The 12053-nt window shown below is 33.4% G+C and overlaps 1 protein-coding gene across 7 annotated transcripts in view; it reads left to right on the forward strand.

Moving 5' to 3' along the window:
• The window catches only part of Rasal2 (RAS protein activator like 2), a 323464-nt gene that overhangs the window by 212703 nt on the left and 98708 nt on the right, over nt 1-12053 (forward strand). The window contains exon 1 of one of the 7 annotated variants that reach the window (XM_021722626.3): nt 4461-5414. The exons of the other annotated variants lie outside the window; for them this stretch is intronic. Coding sequence (XP_021578301.2) covers nt 5309-5414 — 106 coding nt within the window. The 5' untranslated portion in view covers nt 4461-5308. Of the gene's footprint in view, nt 1-4460; nt 5415-12053 lie in introns of those variants that run through there. 7 annotated transcript variants of the gene reach the window in all.

Raw genomic sequence — 12053 nt, forward strand, 5'->3', positions numbered from 1 at the left:
AGGAAAGTATTATATATTATCTGAAGGATTAACAAGATGGAAATGTAATCACTTTACCGGCCCTTTAGTTGCCTGTTCGAAAACGAATTATTCTTTCAATCCTTTATTACCACAATATACTGAATGTTAATACAGTCAATAAAAACCAATCAAAAGTTATTTTAACATGATAGAGACTATAACTTACACTTGTATTCAGAACTTATGGTTTTTTATTGCTTGAAGAATATTTGTTTTTCTAGTAAAAAGCTTTCTGTGATATCAAAATAGAATTCATAGAGTGGATTATACATGTAGTGGCATATTTAATCTTGTCTTTAAAATATCAACCAACATCAGTGTTAAATTTCCTGATTTCGATTATTATTATTATTGATTATATAAGAGAATAGCCTTTGTTTTAGAAAATATGCACTGAAGTAGTTGATTATAGAGGTGGCAAAATATAAGAGCTGGTGAATCTGGAATGAGTACATAGAAGTACCTTGTATTATTTCAACTTTTTTAGTAAGTTTGAAACTATATCAAAATATAAAGTTATTTTAAAAACTCTGCAACTTTACCAATTTATATAAATTTAGGAAATGATCTTTTGTCATAAATTACCTGTCATTATTCATTCCTGAATGTCTAGTGTTGATCTTTTCCCATGTACAGGAATACTACATCAAGAGCAAATAGAGTGAGTTAGTGATTTTGTTTTTAATCAAGAAGAATGAAAATTCCTGATGAATTAGAAGGAAAATACAACACTTGTGAAATTATAAGTGTCTTCTATAACATTTTAAAATTCTTTGGTACAAACAAAGCAGATCAATATCTTATTTGAATATACTTTTAAAGTGTAAGGCTTCCACACAAAAACTTGAATACTGATGTTTATATAAAGCAGCATTACTCGTAATATTAAAAAGCAGAAATAACCCAAATGCCCATCAGTGACATGTTATTTGGCCATAAAAAGTAATAAATATTGAGGCTTACTGAAACATAGATGAGCCTAAGTGAAAGAAACCAAGCACAAAAGATCACATATTACATGATTCAATTTATTTGAGATGTCCAGAATAGGCAAATTTATAGAGACAAAACTTAGTAGTGCTAAGGAGTTGCAGGGATGGGGTGGAATGGAGAATGACTGCTCATGGGTATGGAATTTCTTAGGAGGGCAATGAAAATAGGTTCAGGAATTAAGCAATTAGGGATGGTTGCACAACTTTCTGAATGTATTAAAACCACTGTAGGATTGGATGTGTAGCACAGTGGTAGAGCATGTGTTTACATATATAAGGACTCTGAGTTCAATCCCCAGCACCAAAGAAACAAAAACCATTTAAAATGATGAATTTTGTGGTATATGAATTATATCAGTGTAGTTCTTATTTTTTAAAAAAGTATGGCTTTATGAATCACTCCTGCTTCAATGCCTCCCCATTATAATGAAGCTGAGAGTATAAAAATGAACAAGTTTACATGATGTGGTTTTTTATTACTTTACAGTCCTGATCTTTTATTTTTCTCCTCCTCGTTCTAATCTAGCTCCATTGCCTCTATGCTTCAATTGGTTATTCCCTCTTCCTAAAACCCAGCACCTCCGATCCTGTAGTCAAAAGTTACTGGGTAATGCCTTCCTTCACTATACTCTTTAAAATTGTAAGCTCTTCAACATTACCTATACCCCTTCCTTTCTTCTCCTCTGCACTATTTACCATCTAACACAGTATACATATTTCACTTCTTAATTTTGTTTTTTATTTACCCATCATAGACTATAAATCCCTTAAGGGCAGAGATTTTTTTTTTCTCTTGTTCACTGCTATATCCCAATGCTTAAAATAGTATTTCACATGTATTAGCACTAATGTTAAGAGAATGAATCCGCAAGTACAAGTATAGGCAGCTGTAATGAAAATCAGGAATATTAAGTAATTGAAGAGGGAGTTATATATTCAGGTAAGTTTTATTGCTTTATTTTTAATGAAAATTTAAAATTAAGAAGGACTGACTAATTGATGCTAAGTTCTGATTGTGAGAAGGGAAAAAAACAGTGTGATACCTTATATATTATGACAAAATTTCAATATAGAACTTTTTCTAGGATGCTTCATTTGCTAACTCTCAAATTAGAGGACAGGTTTGTAGGGCTGGATTTTTTTAAAAAAATATTTTTAGCTGTAAACAGACACAAGAGCTTTATTTAATTTGTTTATTTTTATATGGTGCTGAGGATTGAACCTAGTGCCTCACACATACTGGGCAAGCACTCTACCACTAAGCTACAACTGCAGCCCCAGAGCTAGATTATTTTTATGGGCTTTCTGACTATACATATTTTTCTTTGGCAAAATAAATTTAAAATACTTTAATTTTTTTAACCAGGTTTTGTTTTGATTGTTAATTTGGAAACTAATGGCATGGATCAGGAAAATGTGAGATTCTTTACTACTAAGCTGCCCTTTTGGGGGGTGGGGTAGGTACGAGGGATTGAACCCAGGGGTGCTCAACCAGTGAGCCACATCCCCAGACCATTTTATTTTTATTTTGAGACAGGGTCTCACTAAGTTGCTGATGGCTTTGAACTTGTGATCCTCCTGCCTCAGCCTTCCAAGCCAGTGGGATTATGATATGCACCACTGCACCTGGCTCTTAAACTTCCTTTAATATGTGAAAATCATACTCTCATTTTCAGTAATACGTCATTTAATAAACCTTTATAAATTGTTATCCATATGCTAGGCATTAAAAAAGTTTTTTTTAAGAGGCTGGTTTGTGGCTCAGTGGTAGAGCGCTCGCCTAGCATGTGTGAGGCACTGGGTTCAATCCTCAGCACCACATAAAAAAAATAAATAAAGTAAAGGTACTGTGTCCATCTACAACTAAAAATTTTTTAAAAATCTGCTGTCCCAGAGGAAAAAATTATTTTAAAAAGTTTTTTTTTTAATTAGTAGAACAGTTTTTGCTTTCTGAACGCATGAGATATAGTGGAGCAAAACCGATATGTAAATAAGTATTTTCATTAAAGTAATAAGAGCAATAATAATGAAAATATGAATATGAGAGCTATTAACTCTGTCTTAAGGTGTCAAGGAAGAAGTGGAAAAGTCATATTTCAGCTGAGTCTCAATGGATCAACTTAAAATTATATATGGTAAAATGATACCTCAAAGGAGGTACATAAAGTCATTCAACAAAGATCTTGGAGCACCTACTGTGTGCCAGATAATGTTCTAGATAGTGGGGGAATGTAAATGAACAAAACAAATGAATTTTTCATGCCACTTTCAGTGGAACATGCAAATGCCAAGGGGAGCCTAGATCCCTATCAAGAAACAAACAAACAAACAAAAAACAGAAGCCATATCACACCTGAAAGTTTGAATATCATCTTAAACATAAGTGGTTTATAACCTGGAATCTCCAGAATTATTGGTATGTCATAAAGTTATTACAAAAGGATTATCAATTCATGCTTAGATGCTAATAAGCAAGTATAGCTTGTGGACTTTGATAAAATATCTTTTACACCAATTTATCACTACTTTTCAATTTTATGTCTTTTTTGAGCAATAAAATAGAAATTTGCTTAAACATATAAATTCATTATGCCTTTTTTGACATTTTCTGTCTTCTCAATTAAATGGAATTATAGCTAAAACTACTAGTAACTATCTGTCAGAATGGTTAATTTTTAAAAGAGGTTCTAATATATTCCTCTGGGTATCTGTTGCCAGCATTGAAGCTGTTAGAACTTTTAGAGAAGCCAGCTAAAACTTCAGTAAATACTTAATGAGTTCCTTCTAAGTGTGAGGCACTGCTCTAGACATTAGTATTACAAAAATTCATATAAAATAAGGTCTGTGTTCTCAGAGAACTTATAGTCAAAGTGAACTAGAGTCCAGGTGGAAAATAATGAAGGCTGAAGTAAATATGGAGAGACAGGTATGGATTCAGGATACATTAAGGAGCTTATACCTCTTACACAAGGAGAATCTCTAATTGAAGGCAGACTACTAGAACAGATGAAAAGAGTTTGGGAAAAGAGCTAATGTTTTGCTAATAGGGGGAGTCTTTTTTTTTTAATTAAGAATATTGGTTTTTTGTAACAATAAGCCTGATCAATCTCCAAAGAATAGGGATAGTAGTTATTTATGGGTCTCTGAACATGCCTCTTCTTCCTGATTTTTTTCGCTTGTTAATAAGGTATAAAGCTGTAAAATAGTCCTAAATTAAACCATGTAAAGTATGTAATGTAAATCATTTAAAAATTAATCTGGATCTTCTTCACAATGACAGTATAAGTGTCAGGAATTGAAGAACAGTCGTTTGCTATGTTGGTGGATCTCTGAACCTTCAGCCCAATAATCTCACTCCTCTATTTCTTTCAGATTTCAGCCTTCTTTTCCACACACACACACACACACACACACACACACACACACACACACACACACACTTCCTTTTCTTTCTTGCAAAGAAAGACAGAGCTATTGACTAGAAGCCCAGAATTGCCCCCAAGTTCCGACCACCAGCTCGAATTTTATGAAGTGGACTTGTAATATCCTTAATGTTGCTGTTGGCAGTCTGTTACAGATTCCATTATTGTCGATCAATGCAGTCGCCATGCAAGGTGGGGGGAGGAATGGAGGAGGAGGAGGAGAAGAAAGGAGGGATGAGAGCTTCCTATTCACAGATTTATCAACCTGCCTTTGCTCACAGGAAATCTTCATAAAGGGGGCTGGGATGCTGTTGAAATAGCTAAAGCAGGAAGGGGTTAGGGGGCTGCAGTTCTTGCGGATGATTAAAAGGAAATTTGAAAACCTTTCTCCTCCTCTAACAAAACAAAATGCTGAATTTGTTCTTTTGTCTTTGTTTTTGTTTGAGGATATGCTTTACTTAACTGATTAGCTATTGTGCTGTCTGGTTATCTAAGCTGCTTCCAGGGTAGGAACCTGTTTCTTTTTCTTCGAGTGTCTTTATTCTTTATTTTCCCCTTGCTTTCTCCTGTCATTAAACAAAAATCATTATGCTGGTTTCTCTTTCAGGCTAAAGCTTAACACCAAGAGACAGAGGACAAATTTCTCTCCCCTTTTCTTCTACCACCCTCTTTTAACCCTCTCTATTTCGTTTCTACCCCCCCCACCCCCATCGTTGTATTAGATTGATGTCACAGAGACAGAATTCAGAGTAGAGGGAGGATCACATTTTCTCTTTCATTACAGCCTAGCCAGCAATTTAAGTGTTGGACCCCCAAGAATTTAGTCTCTGTGTCCCTTTTTTCCCACTTCATCATTCAATAATTGTGCTCTGTATGGAAAAGTTTTCTGGCTGGAGAATGAGTCTCCTTTCCCCCGGTGATGTGGCCGAGTGGTTGGATAGTAGCACCGAAGAGGAGAAGAGCCTTCTATCATTTCTGGGTACGGTAGGGCTCACTTGTTCTTTTAACCCTTTGTTGTCCAAACTTTTCTTACTTTGGGGAATAATATCTCACATTTTATAAATCTACCTTTTATTTTTCAAAGGGATAAAATAATTAAGAAAATGTTTAAGTTGTTTGCTTTTCAAGTTTTCTTGGTGTCTACAGAATTACTGCCTCCAACACTGGCTATGAGAAATAAAAGACAGTTTGCTTTGCTTTAACAAAGAGTGCTGGCTCCATACAAGGCTTATCATGTCATCTGGACAGCTGTTCATGGTATTTAGATAACTACTACTGGCTAAAAATTTTTATTGTTTTTCTACTATTCCCAATATAGTGATGGTGAGGCTTGTGACTGGGAGTGGAGTAAGCTTTGTGTGATTGAAAAGCCAACATAGGAATCAAGAAGTAGCTTTTTTGCAAGGTGTGAAATGTTTGTAATGCTCATGTAAGATTTCTACGAAGCATATTAAAAAAGACACATGACCAGCCATTATTTTAACTTTATATTTACAGATGCTTTTTAATAAATTTCTAAGTGGCAATTATTGATCACAGATTTATTGATACAATAGACAAATAACTAAGAAAATTAGGTTATAAATTCTGCATACCATTAAATGTGATAAAGATCTTTTTTTGAGATTTACAAAAAAAATTTATTGTACTTTTATTTATTAATGACAGCCTTCAGATTTATCTTTCATATATATTTTACTTATCTCATAATATATTTGCCTCAATATAAGTATACCTTTATTAAAAATGGACAAAATTGAGTTCATCTTCTAATTAATTCCTCATGGATATTTTCTAAGAGCTGTGAATAATCATCTGTCAATTTGAAAGCTATCTCTGTTATTATTTGAACCATCTCATAGTTAGCATAAGTTTGTTTTAATTCTTTTGTAAATCCTAACATTCTATCAATGATTTTTTTTCATGCAATTTAGATGTAAAAGGTTGTCCTATTTGGGTCTTTTCCAATTCTGTGCTTAGGTAAATGTATTTAGATATTAATCCTATTTTTAATTTGTTTATCATAGCCTCACTTATGTTGGACTTTGGATGACTTTAAGAAACATATGCACTTCTTAAGTCCTGGTTTCTCTGGAGCCTGTCTGATTCTACTTGCTTCCCATTCCTCTCCCACAGCATATACAAACATCCACATAAGGAAGCCTAAATAAGGGAAACACCGAGAAGAAAAACAAAAGCAGCCTTAAAACCAACAACTTAGATCCTAACACATGCTAGGAAAGGAAAACAGTCATCATTAAACATCTTTTCCTAGCTCTTGAATATCTTTATCAGTTCTAATTATCTAGTGTCAGGATTTTTTTCTTCTCCTTTCTTCCTTTTTTTTCCTTTTCTCATTCTTTCTCTTCTTTTCATGGCCATTATCTCACTACACCTAAAAAGGATTTGATCAAATAAATAGATATGAGCAAATTAAAAAGCACTGCAGTGGTGTCCCTGCCCACTCCTACTCTGGGAAATTAGTAAATTCCTATTTATCTACAGATGGAGATAATAAAAACAAAAGATTCTTAGAACTTATTTAAGAGAAATGCAATTAATTATTATGATTTCCAAATAGTCAATTCCTAATTAACTATCCAATGAAAGGAACATTAGCATGTGTAATAGATAAAGCATAGGTAAGTCAGTTTCCTGATTCTGCTCAAGGGCTATGAAAAGTTTAGGTGCTGAGTAAATAGACAACTGTGTATCCCATGCTTTGGTGAGATATATCCAGTTAAGCCCTGGATGCCACGTGTCTTGTTTTTAAGGATTGAAGTTCTTCACCCAACCGTAACACCTCTACCTGTGGATAAATAAGAATTTACTAAGCATTTCCAGAGGAATTAGGAACAAAACTCTCTCAAATGTAAATTGTGATAGCTTGAAGATTAAACAAAACCCTTGTGATTTGACATTTGTTAATGAGAATGTGGTTTTCCCAATGAAGATAGAGGAAAAAATAAGAAAGCTTAACCTATTCTGTGGAATCTAGCTCAGAACTGTGGCATATGCCTATAATCCCTGCAGCTTTGGGGAGAATGGAGGGTTGAAGCAGGGTGATTGAGAGTTCAAAGCCAGCCTCAGCAACTTAGCAAGGCCCTATGCAACTCAGTGAGACCCTGTCTCTAAATAAAATATAACAGGGCTGGGGATGTGGTTTAGTGGTTAAGCTGCCCCTGGGTTCAATCTCCAGGACCAAAAAATTAAAAATAAATAAATTAATTAAAAACATGGCAAATCTAAATGGTTCAATCTAATAAAACCATATTATAAGAACATGTGACTATTAAAGCAGGGAGAAAGGATGTCCAGACTACATATGCTTAACTGGCTTTTAGTTATTTAGTTAAAATTTATTTACTACTATTTATTCTTTATTTATTCTGTTTTAGTTTTCCCCCAGAAAAACAGCAGTTTGGTTTATTGTGGGAGAAATATTTAAAATTAAGATAATCCATTAAAATTTATTTTATCTGAAAATTTAGACAAAGATCACCCTTATTTAAATCTTGGAGCATAGAACCTCAATTGCAGAAGTAATATTGGTCAGGAATATAATTTAATTTGGTACCCCAAATTCAATTATATTTGGTGAGATACGTCCAGCTAAGCCCTGGATGCCACGTGTCTTGTTTTTAAGGATTGAAGTTCTTGAAATAATCAAATAATATGAATTTACACAAACATTAAATTGAAAATCTAAGAAATGTGAATAATTAGGCCTGGTTTTATAGGAGTAAATGAATTGAAGGTCACCTAAGATTTGGCAAATAGGTGAAAACCACTAGCAAAGACAAAACACCTGGGAGTGAATGTGGCCAATTTGAGATCAGAGATCAGCTGACTTTGGCAATTTTGGGGAATTGTTGGCAAAAAAGAATAAACAGGTAAATTAAGGCCAGGTGAAATATTTTTTAAAAAGACTGACCTTCTATCTAAAGTAATCTCTAATAAGGTAATCACGTCAAGAAAGTAGTACTTTAGGGAGATTAATCTGGTGATGGTGAGCAGGATAGTGTTACACAAAGACAGGAAACAGATAAATTAGGAAATCCCTGCCATAATCTGCATGATAAGATAAAAAGCCCTAGATTAGAATGATAAATGATAGTGGAAATAAAGAGGACAATATAAATCTGACAGACATATCAAAGACAGACTTGGCAATGTTTGGTGGCTGAAAGGGGGGGAACCAATATTATAGGCTCCTCCCTTTTCTATTACCTTCACTAACAAATGATATTGAGTGTAAACAGTTTGGGGTATAGTACCAAAAAAATATTTAATTCTCAGTAAATGGTTAAATTTTCATCTTTATATCAAAGGTCTATATATTTTGGTATTTGTATAAATAGAGAAAGATATATCTATTGAGATGCTATATTGCCCAGGCTTAAATGAGCCTCCTACCTCAACCTTCCAAGTAACCTATCTTGTGTTTTCTTCTCTCTATTAATATCCGTTTAGGACTAAAAAAAAGTCTAGTCTTTTGTAGGCCTTGGTATAATTAGTGACTGAATCTGTGTCTTTCCCTCTCTCTCTCTAATGGTCAGTGAATACTGAAATTATCATATGAATAATCTAGATTCTAAGATTAGACCCCCAGTTATATTATTAATATCAACTATAGAAAATATTGAAAGGTCTTCAAGCACATCTATAGATTAAATTGAATTTATAATTATTATGAAGTATATAATAATGTGAGTATTGTATTAAATAAGTTATAGATAAGTTGAAGCAAGTCTTGGCCTAGCTATAGAAATTCAAAGAGGTTTTATATTTCATAGTTGATTACAAAATATAACTCACCCAAATGAGGTAGGGGATTTTAAAAATATTATAAATAACTGAATTGAAATGCTCAAAGTAATCATTTTAGACTGCAAAGTGCTTTGTTTAGTTATTTAGAGATTGTTCTTTGCAAAACCTAAGATCTTACTGTGATCTGTGTTTGTGTCCTAGAATTTGTCCAAATAGTTGTCTCCCCACTTAGGTATATATACTGGAGATTAGGTATATTTGAAGGGAACATTATTTTTGGAGGGTTTCTGTCACTTTTAAATTCCAGGAATCAGTAGTAGATAGTCTTTATACTTTGTGTCTCTGTTTTGCTTGTTTTTTTTTCCATCATTACACTTTTGTTATTAAATAGGTAACCTTTCAGGCTGGAGTTGTGGCTCAGCAGTAGAATGCTCACCTAGCATGTGCGAGGCACTGGGTTTGATTCTCAGCACCACATAAAAAATGAATAAATAAAATGAAGGTATTGTGTCCATCTACAACTTTAAAAAAATTTTTTTTAATAGGTAACCTTTCTCCCTCTTTGCCCCATTGCTTCACCTCTCTATATTTCTTGGCTAGGATATTCTCATCAATCAGTATTCCAGGATTGTGTTTTCCTTAATGGACTCTGTTAGCAGTAGACCCCTCAAAAGAGTATGACAGTTCTCTTTAAAATATGAAGGATCATGTGAATATTGTTATTTTCAGTTACTTTTAAGAAGAAATAAGAAAACGATAGTCTCCAAGATTATGTATCTTTTTTTTTTACCATTTTAATGCAAAACTAATGGAGAACAGAATAACATGCATGCGATTCAAAGAATAGGCTCTAAATCCAGACTGCATGGGTTCCAGTCACTATTCTGCCTTTGACCTGCTGAGCACACGTGGCAGAGTACTGAACATCTCTATATTTCCATGTTTATAAAATGGGAGTGATAATTCCAACTCCAAAGGATTGTTTTGTGGATTAAAAAGATAATTCATAGCTGTAGTAAGGTATTACAGTTATCATTGTTATGTTATCATCATCATTATTAAGATGCTTGATTGTTACACTAAAGAATCAGACATATATTCTGTATCTGAAACTTAAATATACCATATAAACATCTCTGAGCTGTTTTCTTATTTAGCCTTTTTGGTTGACAATAAGCTATTCTTTATCATCTCATTCATCATTGTCATGAGAAGTTCTAAGTTGACTTTACCAGGGAGAACTTTTTTTTCCGATTATATTAACAAGAACAAATATTTTTAAATAATAATAATAATAATAAATTTATTGATGCAAGGAAAAGATGAGAAGACTGAATAGTCTTTTTGAGAATTTACCACATTTCTGTACTTAGCACCAGCCTGTACATATTGGAGTGTCTGGGGCATGTAGACTTGAAAGGGCTGCTTGTTTGAGTGAAGTGCTGCATGCAGTCTAAGTGATACAAATTGGAAGAATTAATGTGACTGTGGAAGGCGGGGCGGGGCGGGGACGGGGGAGTGTTGTCTTCCAGAGCAGCTGATTGCTGGTGACTGTTGGTATATAGGCTTTAAGGCAGTAAAGTGGAATACTCAGAAAATGTCCTACTGAAAATGGTGAATAAAGTCTATAAAGCATTCAGGTGCTATGGCATTAGCAACTATATAAATGCAGTAGGTGATTTTCTTCTCTGCCCTTGTTGCTTTTCCTTTCTAATATTGTTTTCTAACTCCATCTTTGAGCTCCCAGTGAGTTCTCCAACAAAAGTATGAGACTTCACCTATATAAAAGCCTTTTTCTTTCATGTTTTGACATTTTATTAGAGCCCCCCTTTACTTAAAAGGTACAAACACATTTCCTCCTATTTTTCCATTCTTTTTATTTCTTAAATGTCTTCTGTGCCTCCCATCTAATTTAGGATTCACAGCATGGAGAGATAAGTCATTTGCTTATCTCATTCATTGATAACTAGAGCCACCAACATCTCATTCTGTTCATTGTTGTTATCATTTATTCAGTATAAAGGAAAATAGATTATAGTGAAGTAAACTCATTCACAGCTACACTATATATGCTGAAATTTTAGTGACTTGAATAGGTATACAAACAAAGATTTAGTAGTATATATGTATTCACTTTTTAAATCATGCTTGGTTAAAAAGGCACTGATTTTTAAAAAGACTTCTGAAATGAGCTGAAGAATTCCCTTTTTGAAAATAACATCAGGAACATGTTTCCAAAATATAGTATCAAAAATATTAAGGGGTATGGTATGATACTACATATGTACAACCAGAGAAATGAAAAGTTGTGCTGCAGTTGTGTACAATGAATCAAAATGCATTCTGCTGTCATATATACCTATTAAAAATAAATTGATTAACTAATAAAAAAACAAAAAAAAATATTAAGAGGTCTCTTGAACAATTGTCATTGGTCAATCAGTACATTTGTTCATGTTTTATAATTTTGTATACAAAAAGTACTAGGAATTGGCTTGGGTAGCTATTAATATGAAGTGATGAGACATACAAGATACATCTGTGAATATGCAATGTTTTCCCTTAATTTGAGAATGTTACTATGATATTTTGGTTTTTTACATCATTGGGTTCACCAAATCAAAACTTTTTAAATCTCTTTCTACATTTTGTTCACCTTTCTTAATGAATTTTTTGAACTTAGCATTCACTATGTTAAGATTGTTCCTTTTTAAGTTTGATCTCCATCTTCCTCAAAAAGAGTAATAGTGTTAACTATTCCAACAGCTGCAGCAAGGACAGTGACAGATAATAGATGCAGTGCTTAGCTCATAACAAACATTCAATATTATCTAAAATTATAAAATAT

This window comes from Ictidomys tridecemlineatus, chromosome 10 (assembly GCF_052094955.1).
Source record: "Ictidomys tridecemlineatus isolate mIctTri1 chromosome 10, mIctTri1.hap1, whole genome shotgun sequence".
NCBI classification, from domain to species: domain Eukaryota; kingdom Metazoa; phylum Chordata; class Mammalia; order Rodentia; family Sciuridae; genus Ictidomys; species Ictidomys tridecemlineatus.